Source organism: Anolis carolinensis, chromosome 2 (genome assembly GCF_035594765.1).
Source record: "Anolis carolinensis isolate JA03-04 chromosome 2, rAnoCar3.1.pri, whole genome shotgun sequence".
Classification (NCBI taxonomy): domain Eukaryota; kingdom Metazoa; phylum Chordata; class Lepidosauria; order Squamata; family Dactyloidae; genus Anolis; species Anolis carolinensis.
In genome coordinates, this window is record NC_085842.1 from 34,627,492 (window position 1) to 34,644,781 (window position 17,290).

A 17,290-nucleotide genomic window follows, 5' to 3' on the forward strand; every position below is an offset into this window, starting at 1 on the left:
GAATAACAGTTAAACCAGTAAATCATGATTCCACCAAGCATATACCCTGACCAATTAAAGCAATCAAACTGCAGAAGGTGTCAAGCCTTAGTTGTAATTCAATGTAGACCATAGCAGTTATAAAGAGCAGGTTGTTTTAATCCTCCTCCTCTCCATATGCTAAAGTACATAGATGTGTTTTCAAACGTTTTTTGAAGAAGAAGAGGGTGGGAGCCATTTTTATTTATTTAGGGAGGAAGTTCCAAAGGCGGGGGGCGATCACAGAGAAGGCCCCCTGTCTCGTTCTCACCAATTGCACTTGCGACAGCGGTGGGACTGAGAGCAGGGGCTCCTTCGCTGACCAAAATGCGCAAGGTGGTCTATATGGGGATATGTGATTAGACAAATAGCTTGGACCTGAACCGTTTAGGGCTTTATAGGTAACGGCCAGCACTTGGTTTTTACCTTGGAAGCGGACCAGCTGCCAGTAGAGCTGCTATAACATAGGGGTGGTTATCTCCCTGTACAGAGTTCCACTTAGTAACCTGGCTGCCGATCTATGGACTAGCTGTAGCTTCCAAACTATCTTCAAAGGCAACCCCATGTAGAGATCATTGCAGTAGACCAAATGGGATGTGACTTAAGGCATGAACTACCATGGCCAAATCAGTTTCTCAAAGTGCGGACGCAGCTGGCGCACAAGTTTTAACTGCAAAGGCACTCCTGGCCACCACCGACATCTGAGGTTCCAGCGTCAGCTATCAGCAGAGGATATTAATGTGTGCTCTCTTCTTACTTCTATTCCATAGGTACTGCCCAAAGTGTAAGCAGCACCGTGAAGCATCTAAGCAGCTCATGCTGTGGCGTCTGCCCAATGTCCTCATCATACAGCTCAAGCGGTTCTCCTTCCGTAGCTTTATTTGGAGGGACAAGATCAATGATATGGTGGACTTCCCTGTCAGGTGTGTTGCTATTTGCTTTTTAGATGCCATTTGGATATCACACACATGCCAGAGCCATAGTTCCTTGAGTAGCCACTGATTCCTGGTCTGGATCAGCCATCATAGCCCTGTTCTTGGATCAGAACTATCTACTGTGATTTATGGTCAGGTTGTGTGAAGCTTTCTGGTGAACTCTTTTGTATGAATGGTTTGCTATGATTTGCACTGAATGATGGGCTGGTTGCTGCCAGAGTTACCTTATTATCTTAAAGGGAGGATAGAACTGCAGTAGGAGTAAGAGACATTGTAGAAAACAAAAGAAGTACAAGGCATGCCATATCTTAAAGAATCCGCAATACCTTCCTCTCTATTTACAGGCAACAATTTACTTCAGATGCAAAAGTATTCATGGGTGACCTCCAAGATTTTTCATCCATGTCTCGTCTTCTGCAGTGGGAGTATCACCTCCCACAACCACTGTTGAAAGTATACCCAAATTATGTAAACTTATTTAATCTTTGGATCACTACAAGCTTTTGTTCCTATAGTTGCAAAAGACTCTTAATGAAGCCATCAAAAGATTTGATCCAAGTCATATTTTTATGTTTCTGCCTTTCAGTGTTCCCTTTCTTTTCTTTTATGGAATTTAGCCTGAGACTTTCTAGATATGGAGCAGTCTGCTTTAAAGTAAGTTCTCACATTGGTTAAGTTGAGGCCTTGACAACAAGTGAACATGAACAGATACCTGAATAGCAGCCAAAGGATAGTGTTTTCCTGTACTGTGGAGGAGGCATTATAATGTGTTGTGTTTATTTAGTTAGAGCTCAGCCTGTCCTAATGACTAGTTTATCTGGCAGTGACCTTTCCCATTGCCTGGTTCTGTGGGTTGGAGTTACCAGGGATTTCAGTATGCAAAACATGTGCTCTCTGTCACTCAGCTTTGTTTCCTCATATTACAAGCAGACTCTGAGTTACCCAACTTACAAACGACTCATAGTTAAGAATGGGGGTGACACAACAGGAAGTGAGAGAAATCTACCTCTCAGAAGGGAAATTCACTCCTGAAAGAATTATCATGTTGAAAAGTTTCTCCACTGAAGCTTTACCACCAATTCTTGTTTCCACAACAAGACAATTTTTTCAAAATCCAATTGTCACAGGGACAGAAAGCAAGGTGAAATCTTCTGAACAGGGATGTAGAAAGCAAAAGAAACACCACGGGATGTTAACCCATCCCTCTGCTATCTAAAGCTAAAAAATACATTTTTGGCTGGAGTTACACTTTAAAAAATTACCTGTTCTGACATAGATAGAAATTTAACTTAAAAGCAAGCTTACAGAGTCTATCTTGTTTTTAACTTGAGGACTTCCTGTACCCCAGCTTATTTAAGCTAACGGGCTGTCATGAACCATTGAAACAAGATAAGCTCTAATAAACAAACATGCACACATGAGTTCCATGCATCTGGAATCTGGGCAACCTCTGAGAAGCAAATGAGAGGTATGAAACTGGGTTTTATTTAAGTCAGATGTACAGCTGTATCTATCGACCTTTCTCCTAACTTGTTCTGTTTTTTCCCTTCAGGAGCTTGGACCTGAGCAAGTTCTGTATTGGTCAGAAAGATGAGCAGCAGCTACCTATGTATGATCTGTATGCAGTTATTAATCACTATGGAGGCATGATTGGCGGGCATTACACAGCTTACGCCAGATTGCCTAGTGACAAGAACAGCCAGCGTAGTGACGTGGGTGAGTAGGGGAAGGTGTAAATGTGTTCCCTTGGCCATTGAGAGGCTAGTTGGGTGCCAGACATCCACATAGGGGCTTGTGGGAAACGGGCACAAGGAGAGAGAAATAAGTTTCCTGGCTGACATAATTACCCATATTTGCTCAAGTGTAATCCACCATCAAATGTAATTTGCACCTCAATTTTTAAGGTGCACATTACAAAAAAAAAAGGATGTGAGGTGGTGGTGACCATGAAAAGGCTGATGGGAAGCTGCACACTTTACCTTGGCTTTGTGAGGCCACCACTGCCTCTCCCTCCTCTGTCCCCAGCTGGGATCTCTTCCCCAACAGCGCAAACGAGTTTGGGTGTGCAATTCTAAAGTTCCATCAAATTTAATGTGCACTTCAATTTTAGCAATGTAATTTAGCCAAAAAAAGTGAGCAGTAGACTTGAGTAAAATATAGTACTGACACTGAATAGCAGCAAGAACATCAAAGTGTCCTTCTAAGGAAAGAGAATCTCCATTCTCAGGGAATGTAGAGTATATTTCACATATCAGTAGATTGTCTGAATAAACAACTGGGGGTCAAAGGAATATTTCCACCTCTATATCCACAGACCTTTGGTTTTATTAGTATTCCTGATACAGGAATAAGACCAGATCTCCTTGTCCACTCCACACCTCTGAGATAACTAACTTTGGGCTTGGTACAACTCAAGACCTCGGTGTCTATAACTGGTTGAGGGGGTGTAGCTGACTGGCAAAACCATCTTCCCAGGTATCAATACCTCCTCTGCCTGTGGGTGGGGGGACTGGGGCAGAATCATCACCCTAGATGCCCTTACTTTGCTTGGGGTCATCTGGAGTTGTGATGGTGCTCCATGCAGGCTTATCTTCTATATTGCCTGGCCTGGAGGTGGGTTTCCAACTTAAAAGTTCTCCAGCCCTGATTTGAGATGTCTTCAGTGTGACTTGGGCTGCATAGAGCTTGGAACATTTACTGTTTTGAGTTGAAGCCCCCACTATTAGCAGGAGAGTTCTGGAAATTGTAGCCCAGATTGAGTCAGGGTTTGCTCTATGGGTTACTCTTGAAAACAGATCTCTGCTGGCACCTTGCTTCTCAGAGCTAAAGTAGGCTCAAATTAGGAAATATCTCCTTTGCAAATAGGAATACCTGTTAAGATCTTAATCATAGCTCTGCCTATTGGGGAACTGAGAGAGAAAACCTCCTCAGGGATACTTTTCTGCAGCTCATTTATTTGTATCCTGTTGAAGGAAAAATCAAGAGAAATGAGCTTGGTGCCTGATAGACTGCCTCTGCCGGATCGAAGAACAGTCTGACCCCAGAGTAATAAGGAACTGGACAGACTTGGCTGCAGTTGTTTCCTTTGTCCTCCAGGGTTGAGCTTAGTGGAAGGTCCTTGGCACATTGGGGAACTGAAAAAAGGGCAGAGAACAAAATTTGTTGGATCCCTGGAAAGATATTTAGAAAGATGCAGAATTTCCAGAGTCAGAACTTAAGCTAGAAGAGGAAGATAGCTAGTTAGGAAGCTTCCTTCCCACTTGCAGGAAGTGGGCACCTTGTGGCCTGGCTGATGTTGTCAGACTACCTCCTGTCAGTTTTTCAGTAGGCACTGCAGCTAGTACATGACGGATTATGAGAGTTGGAATGCCACAAAATTCTGAAGAGCCAAAGGCCTCCCACCTTGAAGCAAAAACAGAGGCAAAATGGAAATGGATTTGTTAATAGGTTAGAAATCTCAGTGCCAAGAAGTACTTTCTCCTCTTCCTGTTGCTAGGTTTGTCTCACCCAGACTAGGTGATGATGGAATTTGATGAAAAAGCATCCAATGGATATTCTAGGGTATAACATATGGCCTTCCATGTGAAATGAAAGAGCATGATGTTATTTTATGACTAGAGCTAATAGAATTGGAGACTTGTTTATACAAGTGGGAAACACTTCAAAGAGTCAGTGGCAATCAAGCTGGGCTGGTACCTTACTAATTTATTATGTACACTGGGAACATGAATTTGAAGTTGATCTACTAGCAGCATTACAGATCTTTCTGTAGTCCACAAACTCTGTGACTATTACTCTCATGGATAGAGCTCCCATCGAATGCTGATTTGATAGCAAGGGGAAGATGCAATAGCCATGCATTATCAGGTTATAGCCTAATTTAGGTGAATCAAATGCCAGCAGGGATGTCTGGCTCTTTCCTCAAGAGTTTGAGACACTCCAAAGTATGGCAAGGAGAATGTTGTTGCTTTATTGTGAGATTGAGGAAGACCTTGGACTGACAGTTATGTCTCTGCAAAGTGTGAAAAGGATATGCATATTGGAGAGAGTGCTTACCTCTTTCCTCCCTTTCCTTGCCTTATGCAGGTTGGCGGCTCTTTGATGACAGCACAGTCACTACAGTAGATGAAAGCCAGGTGGTGACACGGTATGCCTATGTGCTCTTCTACCGTCGACGGAACTCTCCTGTAGAGAGACCCCCAAGAGGGCCACTTCACCCCTCGGACCCTCGGGCTGACTTGGCTCCCTCTGCTGAGGCAGCAGCCAATCAGGTGAGAGCTTCTGGGGGACTGTCTTTTGATCACTGTCCACCTTGAGGTATCTTATGAGTTGGGAGCCTAAGACAACTATCCATATTATTGCTGATAGTAGTGGAAGGATCTGCTGGCTCCCGCATACAGCTCTGCTGGGGCAATGCTGGGTCTGTGGGTATTGTTGGCCTCCTTTTAAGGCCAACGGTCGCATCCTGGGAAGTTGCATTTGCTTAAAACTGTCAGGAAAGGACCTGAAAGACTGTCACACATGTCTCCCAGGAGAAACATGGTTGCACTGGCTCAGAGGAGCCTAAGGAGTTTCAGTTGGCTGAGACAGGAAAACCTATCAGTATGGAGGAGGACCATCACGTCTGAAATTTGTAGGACAGGCAGCAGGAAATCTTATGTAAAATGAGCTGTTTGGAGTCAGATGCCCTTCGAGTGAGGGCTTCTGAGCAGTCAAGATAGTTCTAGCTATAGGGTTTTGACTTAGGAGACTCTTCCTTCCTATTCTTCCACCCCCACTGCACTTCTTCCTACCATTCATATGACATGGATCAAGTAGATAATGTACTAGCACTCAGTTTTTTGGCACAACCCACCAAAGGAGCCTCCCAAACATGAGTGTGCAGGGCCTCCTGTCATACCCCAGGGTTTTGTTGTAAGTTGCTGTATTGACATTCTTCCTAGGAAGCCACCCTGGGCAAAGGAAACTGGGCTGCATTCAGGCCTGTGCTGTGAAGCAGGCTGGCTTGTTCTTGTCTTTTCTCTGCCTCCCTCTAGTTCATTGAAGCTGGTGACCACGGTAATTTGCTGAGCCGGAATGCCCAGCAGTCCAAATCTAATGGGAGCAACATGCCCAAGGGAGGAGGGACAGAGACCAAATTGTTCAAAGAAGCTGCCAGCGAAGGGCCTAGATACTTTGGCCAAGATTCTCTTCAGGCCTGAAGACTTTGGCACCTACCTTTATTGTGAGACTAGCACCCTCAGACCCCAGACCAGCTTCTCCCTTTCCAATCAGCCTTAGAAAGTGAGAGCTTTGAATGCAACACCCACTACTCATAAATCCAAGGAGACAGAATGGGGGAAGAGGCTATGGACTAAGCCTTCCTTTAACTCACTAATCAAATCAATGTGCTTAGGGGACTGTCCTGAAAGATCCTCTTCTCTATGGAAAAGCTGGTCTGTGACTGGTTACCCTGTGACTAACTCCTCCTTCTTTGCATCTAATTAAAAGAGAAAGAGTGAGAGAAAGGTGCTGTGATTGGCTATCACCTCTGGGTGTGCCAAATGGTTTTTCACTTACCAGTGCTGAACTGTTGATTAGCTGTCATCCTTACAAAAGATCCTCACCATCAACCGTTTGGATGGGACTGGCTGAAATCAGATCTCACCAGCAAAAGCTCCGGCAGTTGGCTGTTTCTGAATGATCCTCATGTTTCTCAGCCAAGGTGACTGGTTGGGCAACTGAATGACCTATGTACATACAAGAAAATACAGGCTATGACTTTTTGGTTACAGAGTCTGTCGAAATCGTTAAACTAGCCCTGATACTTGCAGATTGGGGAGAAACCCATCAAGCCAGCCAGCCAGCATGGATGCCTCACTCTGACAAGCTGGGGCTTGCCCTTCGTCGTCTTGTGGTTTGCACTGCTTGCTCAGTCCCTGGGAGGCGCCTGGACCTGAAGCTATCCTGCTGCTGGAGCCTAGCTATGAAGTGGGGAGGAAAGCTATGGGGTTATAATAGCAGAAAAGCTATGCAGGCAGGCAGGCAGTACTGGGAAGGGGTAGGGCAGAGCATGGGTGATTGTGGGGCATGCCACTGTGTTCTCAAGTGCTGACCCAGGTTTCCACATCGCAGGCTTCTCTGCTCTGGCAGGAACTGGAGGCAGAAGAGGAAGCTGCCAGGAGGCTCTTGAGGAACCCTTGGAGGTCTGGCAGCCGAGGATCAATGGACCTTGCCCCAGAGTGTCCTGATGAAAGCCATGTCCGATACTTTGTCCTGGGCACCATGGCAGCCATTGTAGCACTCTTCCTGAATGTCTTCTACCCGCTCATCTATCAGACCCATTGGAGGTAGCAGCGGCAACAATACAGCAAGGCACCATGAAAAAAGGGTGCAGCCCACGTTATTGCTCTCTGGGTTGCATCTTTTGGTGAGAAGCTGGGAAGCTTCTCGCCAGTGCTTATGGAGAAAGCACCAAATCCAGACTCTGCTCTCTCTCTCCCTTCTTACATTTGCAACTGGGAAAGGTCCACAATAGCTCTGCGACCTCAGAAGCCTCAATGGAGATGACCTATCTTTACTGGGTTGATGATCCCCACCCCTCTGGTGCCTACTATTTGAGCATTGTGCCAGCTTCCCATTTGGGCATTAGTACGACTTTCTAGAGGAATCTTTTTTCCTTTTGTCTGGGGGATTAAAAATCTAGCTGAATTATATTCTTTCACCATCTTGCAGCATCCCTCTTTTTGTTTTCTATTTTGTTTTTATTTTGGCAGCATCATCTTTTAAGCCGAGGCTACACTTGGATGTGATATGTAAGGGAAACTCCTTCTTTACTTTATAACCAAGTCTGGATTAGGCTAGCCATTCTTCAGCATAGGGCCCCAGCTAAACAGAAGGCAGGACTTTGATGTGAGTCTCTGCTCCTTTTCTTGTTTCTGGAGATGAATATGGATGCCTATTGCTGTGCATACATAAGGAATAGAAATACATTTTTAGGATCACTGCTTTGTGGCCTTATATTTATTTCAGTCTGACTCTGTGCTAGTGTCTGTGTAGGTGATGCAAAGATCCTTCTTGTGCCTCCTTACAATCCTAAATACCTTGATCCATTCATTTGGCTGTGGCCAGAGAGATGTTGTCTTGAGAGCTTTGCCATCTAATGCTTCCTAGCACCTTTCTGCGTTATGTATGATTTTTCTTATTATTGTTTCATATGCATTATAAAGCCTAGAATGTTATACATACTTCCCAGCACCTTCAGAAATATTTTTTATTTTATTGTTTTGCTTATTAATGGAGGAGAAGCACAGTCTTTGGTCTTGCCAGCAGTCTGGTAGATTGGTGCCTGTCATGGACTGTTTCAGTTGTGGACTAGACAGTCTCAAGCCACCTCAGTGCCAAAGAGCACAGCCTGATCCATGCATCGTTCTGGTGGAAAGCTTCACACTTTCCAGGAGAGATGTTAAGCCATCTTCTGCCAGCTTGTGGATTTAAGGCAATGCATTGTTCTGTAGAAAAGCTGTCACTATATTTATTTATTGTATTTAATAAACCTAAGCTATTCTAAAGAAAAATTGTTGGGCTCCTTTCTTTTTTCATCTGCTGCTGTTCTTCAGCCAGTTTGCTGGAGTTAGCTGAAAGATTCCTAGCACACCCCAGATATAAAGGGACAAAGAGGTCAGCCAGGCTGCTGATGGAATTGTAACAAGAGGAGGGTGCCTAAAGTGATCAAAGGTCTGGAAACCATGCCCTTTGAGAAGCACCTTAAAGAGCTGGGTGTGTTTAGCTTGGGGAAAAGAAGGCTGTGAAGGGACATGATGGCCATTTAAAATATTTGAAAGGATGTCACAAGGAAGAGGGAACAGGCTTATTTTCTCTTTCCCTGGAAGCTAGAACTCAGGACAATGTGTTCAATTACAGGAAAGGAGATTCCACCTGAACATTAGGAAGGCTTTCCTGACTGTATGAGATGTTCAACAGTGGAACTCACTGCCTCGGGGTGTGGCTCCTTCTTTGGAGGCCTTTAAACAGGCTTGATGGCCATCTGTTGGGGGTGCTTTGTGCTTTTCCTGTATAGCAGGGAGTTGGACTGGATGGCTCTTGGGGTCTCTTCCAACTCTTATGATTCTAGGAACGGACAATCTACGATCCTCATCTTACTGTATATACTTGTGTATAAGTCGGGGACATGTTTCTGAGGCAGTCATCTGGATTTTGATGTGACTTGTTGACAGTCACTCTGCGGGGGAAGTACCAATGCTGACTCAGAGATCTAGGCATTTCCATTACCATGACCAGGTATTCAGCAAGGGCAGAAGTGGCATCTTGGCAGATAGAGAGTAAATGGGGTCAGTGCTGCTTTTAAGTTTTCCTGGGACAGATTAAACTTTTGCTACTCAGAGAAGGGTATGGTTCCTTTTTATAACTTTCAAGATGCAGTACTCACCTTGACCTATGGATAAGTCAACCCAGTTTTGGGAAGTTTGAAGGAGCGGACAACAGGGATAGCAGCCCTTCCATCCCCCCCCCCTCTTGAAATGATTATACCTAACAAAGGAGAAAAAACATGAAAGGAAAGGGAAAGGAAGAAAGAGCTGACCAAATCGATGCCTAACCCTGCATGTTTTTGGCATGCCACCTTTGACCGATTACTCACAAGGAAGTCAACTGTTAACAGAATAAAAGGGTTCTCTATCCTACCTTTCAAATAAAAAATAAACTTCAACTTTGCTAGCAAGTGGGAAGTGTGGACAGTATCTAAAGAATCAATAAAGTCAAAATGCAAGGGACCTACCACAGTGTCTACTCAATAGGTAGAATAATTGTACTTAGTTTTTTGCATTTCTCTGTTATTAGCAGAAGTAGAATATATTATGCAAAACAAGTTAGTTATGAGTCAGTTTGCATAATGTATACAGGCCCGATAATTCAACTTTCTGTGGAGTGGAATTTAGATTATTTTGGCATAGAATTATTAAAGCAATTTCCCAGTTCTGACAGTCAAAGAGACAAGATTGGAGCAGAAGAGGTCATGGGTGTCCCATAATCTGAAGTTGAAATGTATTTCACATATCATTTTATCTGAAGGAGATATCAATATTATTTCAGTTGTATCCCTGTCAAACCTGTAATTATCTGTGCTGCAAAATAAAGTACTATACAAGGGTATTTTGCAACTGCCGAAACTTATGTAGAAAAGGATTTGTGCTATATATTCATATATAAGTCTAGAAATTTTAGCCAAAAAAAAAAACAACCCCCAAAACCTGGGGGTCAACATATCTGTAAGTCAATGTTAGGACTGTACGTTAACTCTTTTTACAAAAAGGGGATCATCCTCTTCACAGTGCAGTGGTGGAAGCAAGAGTTTAGGTGATGCAAAGATCCTTCTTGTGCCTCATTCCAATCTTAAATACCTTGATCCAGGCATTTGTCTGTGGCCGAAGAGGTAAGTGTTGCCTTGAGAGCTTTGCCATCAAATGCTTCCTAGCACCTTTCTGCATTATGTATGAATAAACCCATCCCTTATATGCCTTCAGCTGCGGTACTGTTTCTTGCCTTTTTGAATGCTTGGGCAAGGAAAGGCTAGTGGCTAGGGGAAATTAGCCCCCTTAAGTGTCATTGCTGCTTTCCCATCTTCGTAGAATACCTCTCAATTTACTGACGGGTGATATCAAAATCCATAATTTTGGCCGCAAAACCTGCCCTTGACTTATACACAAGAATGACTTATACATGAGTACCTACGGTGAGTTCTTGCAGGCCCTAATTCTAGATTTTGAAGCTGTTTTTGGCACTTCAGATGGGAAACAAATCCCATAGGGTTCATACTAAACTGGAAAGAAGGAGTTGTTAGTGCTTGTGCCGCTTCCATTGAACTGTCGTTACCTAATATTTTGTTCTGTTTGCAGGGAATTAGCTCATCGCCCTTTGGAACCAGCCTGGCTCCTGACGTTGCTCCTGCACTGGCTCCAGAGGGGGTTGCAGAGCACCCCACTCCATCCTACAACAACATGGAAGAGGTTGACTAAAGGCATCCTGCACTGGGGGGGTGGGAGAGGGAGGGGGTGTACATAAGAAGGCATTGTTTTGTGGCTTTCCCCTCCCCTGCCCTCCCCCCCCTCCCTCCTCACCACGTCCCAGCCTACCCCTGCAGTGGGAAGGAGAAGGAGCTGCTGTGACCTTTTCTTGAGCACACAAGCACTTTCCACTCCACCCCTTCCTCCTCCCTTGCAAGCTGGAAAAGGTCCCCTATTGTGTCCCCTGCTAGAGGCTGCTCTGTGCCGGCATGCATGGGTAAATCCGTTTGAGCCCCCGGTGCAAACCTTCCTCCCTCCCCCCCCCCCCCCAAGCTCCTCTCCTGCCCCAAAAGCTCTGGTTAGGTCTCCTCGCACAGAGGCAGGTGAACTGTGGCGACCCCGCACTCCTCCTCTTGCAAACCCAGCCTGTCCTCCTGGGGGGGGCGGGGAGGTCATTGGCGTCTGCCCCTAAGGGGCTTCCTCCCAAATTGTCATACCATGGGTGCCTGCTTTGCTACCTTCAATGGTCCCTTCTTTGCTGACCCTTCCCATTCTCCTAGGTCTTTTCCACCCATCTTGGCTACAGAAGCCTTCATGATGCGGGTGTGCTTCTTCTCTTCTGCTTTGGGTTTTTTCTTCCCTCCCTTTTCGGGTGCGAGTATATGTCCCTTCACCAGCATTGACTAGTCTGGCGTTTAGTGGGCAAGGCAGCTGGTGGTTGGCACCTCCGTTTGCCTTCTTCTACACAAAAGGCACGGAGCAGTGGCTTGCCCTACCGTTTGACTGCTTCCCTTCTCCTTCCTCATCCTTTTGGATTTCTTTCCCCCTGTGACTTCCTTGGGGTGGGAAGCCACTGCCATCACCATCTTTATTTAAATCTTTGGCTCCCTGGCCTTTTTATCCATGCCCAGAATTGCTGTAACCAAATGGGGCTGTCCCGGAAGCCTCAGTCTTGCTCTCTCTTTGTATAAAGTTGGTGTTTGTCTTGGGTCCTGAGTCATTAAATTCTATTCAATGCTGCTTGTTCCTGTGTCTTTGTGCTTTCTGTCTGCTGCTGTGCCACCTGGGCATGGATTTCCAGGACGGACACCACGATGGAAATAAAATTACTCTCTGAATTAGCACCTTTTTATCTGTCATGTATTCTTGGAGTAAGGAGGAAAAGGAAAGGATGCACAATTCTTTTTCTATCTTAGAAACAAATTTTATTCCATCATAAGTGAACACTACAAAAACTTTAGTTCTTAATACTAGGCAGTACCTCTTCACTTCCTAGATATATTTACTCGTGTGTTGAATTTGTACTCTTTTCACAAGTTTCTTTTCTACATATATTTTAATTCTGAGTGCGTCTAAAATTTCAACTGTCTTTTTGGTGATATTCTAAATAATGGAGAATATTAAAAAATAAGTAAACTCTCTGGTGACATTACAACACTTACAATCCTCCCAATATTGTGGATCACACTTCCCATTATCCACTTAGTAGACCTAGTACAATTTTGGGGGGATTAATGGCCCTTTGATCCGAAGCTTGAATATTGTATACAGATAGAGTATCCCTTATCCAAAATGCTTGGCACCAGAAGCATTTTAGTTTTTGGAATACTTGAATTTTCATTAAAATGTAAAAGTTTTCCCCTGTTATAAAGTCTAGTATCCAACCCTGGGGGGTGGTGCTCATCTTCATTTCTAAGCCAAAGAGCCGGCGTTGTCCATAAGTGCCCCCAAGGTCACGTGGCCAGCATGATTGCATGGAGTGCTATTACCTTCCTGCTGAAGCAGTACCTATTGAGCTACGCACATTTGCATGTTTACAAACTGCTAGGTTGACAGAAGCTGGGCTAACAGTGGGAGCTCACCCCGTTCCCCGGATTCGAACCACTGAATCTTTTGGTCAGCAACTTCAGCAGCTCGGCGGTTTAATCTGCTGCACCACTGGGGGGATTTCTGTATTTTCATATGTGCACATATAAAAATACTTTGGAGATGGGACCTGTGTTTAAACACAAAATTTGTCCCATATGCACCTTATGTACATAGTTTGATGATAATTTTATACAATATATTTAATTTGTGCATGAGACAATTTAATTTTGTGTACATTGACCATCCAAAATACTACTATTTTTTAGTATTATACAATTCCAGGTGAGGGCTTTTCAGCCTGCAGTACTTTTTATCAATGACTGGGCAATTTCATTTTCCCATGTGTATAGAAATGAGAGTTGCCATCTTGTGATGATATACCGTTTCCCCGAAAATAAGACATCCCCAGAAAATAAGACCTAGTAGAGGTTTTGCTGAATTGCTAAATATAAGGCCTCCCCTGAAAGTAAGACCTAGCAAAGTTTTTGTTTGGAAGCATGCCTGCCGAACAGAACACCAGAGCATGCAGGATTGGTAAATATATGTACCATTGATTGTTGTACATGGAAATAATAGTAATAACAAGAAATTCTTGATAGGATTCACGGTTTGTCTGGTTATGCTGATTTGTGACGACAACTACTGTACAGTATGTAATGTTCATTTTTTGTTCAACAATAAATGTGAATTCTTCTTCATGGAAAAATAAGACATCCCCTGAAAATAAGACCTAGTGCCTCTTTGGGAACAAAAATTAATATAAGACACTGTCTTATTTTCGGGGAAACACGGTAGGTATTTGAATTATCCTTGTAGAATAGAAATAGGCTCAACTGTAACAGTGATCATCTTTCCCATATTCCCACAGCGATAAAAGTGTGCATGTACCCAACACGCCAGATAAAAAGTTTTGAAAGCAAGCATTTTCTCTGATGCTGTAACTGTTGCAATTTCAAATGGGGAGGTATGCATGGGAATGACCATCTTATCAAAATAACTGGGAGAGAACATACACAAGTATGTCTGAAAGTTTCCTCTTGAAGAAATAAGCACGGCTCAGATAGAAGGGGTGGCATAAACAACAATGATTGTTGCTGTCTATGCAATAATCATTGCTGTGTTTTTAAAAAGAAAATATATAATAGGGCTGCATGCATGCAAGCATGTACAGAGTTGGCCACAGGTTCGACCATCCACTGCTTGAACTATATTTAAAAGGTCCAAAAAGCAAACCATGAATTTGTCATTTTATATAAGGGAAAATATTGTATTACATTGTTACGTGTAATGGGACTTTAGCATCCATGGATTTTGGTATCCACAGAGTCCTGAAACCAAATCCAAGGAGATACCAAGGGCACACTATATATATATATATATAGGAAGCCTTACAGCTGTAAAATTATCATAATCATAATCCTGCCTTATCTTTTGATCAAGAAGCAATATCAATTTCTCTCCCCACCACTTAAAAAAAAACCCATCCCTAACTTCACACAGCCCACAACTATCAAGATGCAAAGCTAGATCATAACAGGTTGGGTCTTGTTCCCTATCGGGATAATGGCTGCCAGCATGGGAAGGGATTTTGGGACTTGTCCAAAACACCTTGAGAACCAAATGTTCTCTACCCATGACTTAGTAAAATCCTTAAGAAAGAACATTTCCTGTCACTTGTTACTGTGTTCTGTGCCATATTACTAGAAGTGAACAATTTAACCTGAAAATATGTTGTCGAAGGCTTTCATGGCCAGAATCACTGGGTTGCTGCAAGTTTTCCAGGCAGTATGGCCATGTTCCAGAAGCATTCTCTCCTGACGTTTTGCCCTCATCTATGGCAGGTATCCTCAGAAGTAGACCTCAGAGGATGCCTGCCATAGATGTGGGTGAAACTTCAGGAGACCTTATATTTAGCAATTCAGCAAAACCTCTACTAGGTCATATTTTCTGGGGATGTCTTTATTTTAGGGGAAACAGGGTAGTTCACCTGCATCCAGAAAGCACTGAACCCAGCTATGTCAGATGTGGACCAAACTTGGCATACAGACCCAACATGACCAACTGTGCATACAGGCCTGGTTTGGGAGTGACTGACCTCGGACCTGGGAGTTGTAGTTCACCCATATCCAGAGAACCCTGAACCCAGCCAATAACTGATCTGGACTAATCTTGACACACAGACCCAACATGGTCAACTGCAAATACTGGCAGGGTTTGGGGGTGATTGCCCTGGGAACCTGGGAGTTGTAGTTCATCCTTATCCAAACAGCACTGAACCCAGCCAACGATGGATCTGGACCAAACTTAAGTGATATTACCTAACATCCCAAAACAAAAATGCCTTCTAATAACTTGGGCATGGCCGGGTCCCCAAGCTAGCCCACTATAAAACAAGAGTTCCCCACTACATAGATCAGAATCCCCTGTCCTACAAAGGGTTCCTTCTAGGGATCAAGGAGTCTTAGTAGACCACAAGCTGAACATGAGACAACAGTGTGATGTGGCCAGTAAAAAATTGGGAGTTAACTTGAAAACAAAGCATGAAGTACAACAGCAGCCAAAATCTCAAAGGCAAGCCCCTTTTATTATTTTTTTTGGAATGAGGGATTGTATGGGCTTGACTATAGAAGACATCTCTCCCTTCTGTGACAGCTCAGCAATACACACTAAAGGGTCAGATCACACCTGGAATATTGTGTCCAGTTCTGGGCACCACAGTTCAAGAAGGACATTGATAAGTTGGAATGTGCAAGCAAAATGACCAATGGTTGGGAAGCCAGGTCCTATGAGGAGCAGCTTACAGAGCTGGGGACGTTTAGCTTGAAGAAAAGAATCTGCGAGAGAACATAATAGCCATATTTAAATATTTGAACAGATTTCACATTGACGAAGGGACAAGCTTGCTTTTTTGCTGCTCTGGGGACTAGGATACAGAGCAAAGGATTCAATCTGCAGAAAAATAGATTCCATCTAAACTTTAGGGAAAATTTCCTGATGGTAAAAGCTGTCTGCCAGTAGACTATGAATCTCCTCTGGAAGTTTTAAGCAGAGCTGGATGCTCATCTGTTGGAAGTGTAGTGTGTGTGTGTGTGTCAGGAGCGACTTGAGAAACTGCAGGTTGCTTCTGGTGTGAGAGAATTGGCCGTCTGCAAGGACGTTGCCCAGGGGACACTTGGATGTTTGATGTTTTTACCATCCTTTGGGAAACTTTTCTTATGTCCTTACATGGATCTAGAACTGATAGAGGGAGCTCATCCACGCTCTCCCCGGGTTGGATTCAAACCGGCAACCTTCAGGTCAGCAACCCAGCCTTCAAGTCATCAGTCCTGCCAGCACAAGGGTTTAATCCACTGCGCCACCATGGGCTCCAAGGAGTGTAATATGATCATATGTATCTGCACAGAGGATTGGGTTGAATGGCCCTTGGGGTCTCTTCCAAATCTATGATTCCCCAATGCATATGCTAGAATCCACTATATTGCAAGGTTTTCCCATTAGATAAAGGAGCATAGGGTTTCTAATACCCCAAAAAACTAGAGATTGCTGACTGGAACTACAAGTTGTGGCTGCATTGAGCGCTTCTCATTCTCACACATCTGGCTCCTTGAAGACACAATGTGCTTCCTGCAGGGGACTGGCTTCAGAAGCGTCCTTGGCCTCCTTTTCATCTTACAAAGGGCTCTACTTGAGGCCCTGCCCTCCCCCTACCGCTGGAGCTAGGACCCCTCGCTCCTCAGCCTTAGAAAAGGGGGCCCTGTGTTTGGCCTGGGAGCAGAGTAGCCGCCAGGCTGTGCAGAGGGAGGCTTAACAGGGGCCTGGAATTGTTTGCTTGCTCGACACCATGGAAACAGAGCATGCCATCCATGGGAATGTGTTCCCGGTCTCAATTCTCATGCGCTGCGGGTGGCGGGATGCATGTGGGACCCAGACTGACAAGAAAACGAGGGAAGAAGCAAGCTTTTATCACATGCACCCATGGCAGGAAGTTGCAATGATAGCAACTATTTATATAACGTTTCCAGCTCTGGGCCTGCAAAGCTTTGCATACATTTTCTTAGTTGTCCTTACAAACCATCCTGGAGAGTTTGTTGTCATTGCGTGCCTTCATTTCCAATCCTAAAGTGAACCTGAAGTTTGCTTTGCCTTCTGTTGAGGTTTTTTTTTTTTTTTCATGTCAGGAGCAACCGGAGTTGCTTCTGGAGTGAGAGAATCGGCCGTTTGCAAGGACATTGCCCAGGGGATGCCCGGATGTTTTGATGTTTTTACCATCCTTGTGGGAGGCTTCTCTCATGTCCTCGCATGGAGCTGGAGCTGATAAGAGGGAGCTCATCCGCGCTCTCCCCGGGTGGGATTCGAACCTGGCAGCCTTCAGGTCAGCAACCCAACCTTCAAGTCACAAGGCTTTTATCCCCTAGGCCACCGGAGGCTGAGAGAGTTGAGAGAGGTTGAGAGAGTGCAACTTGCCCA

General features: G+C 44.3%; 1 protein-coding gene across 6 annotated transcripts in view; it reads left to right on the plus strand.

Annotated features, from left to right (window-relative positions):
• usp19 (ubiquitin specific peptidase 19) overlaps positions 1-11,974 on the plus strand; it is a 50,697-nt gene extending 38,723 nt beyond the window's left edge. For 5 of the 6 annotated variants that reach the window (XM_008105454.3, XM_008105453.3, XM_008105451.3 and 2 more), the window contains 4 exons: positions 789-941; positions 2,506-2,669; positions 5,040-5,224; positions 7,068-8,591. In XM_008105454.3, coding sequence (XP_008103661.1) covers positions 789-941; positions 2,506-2,669; positions 5,040-5,224; positions 7,068-7,286 — 721 coding nt within the window. In that variant the 3' untranslated portion in view covers positions 7,287-8,591. Of the gene's footprint in view, positions 1-788; positions 942-2,505; positions 2,670-5,039; positions 5,225-7,067; positions 8,592-10,846 lie in introns of those variants that run through there. The other variant, XM_008105457.3, reaches the window with a different exon arrangement.
• Positions 11,975-17,290: the final 5,316 nt, after the last annotated feature.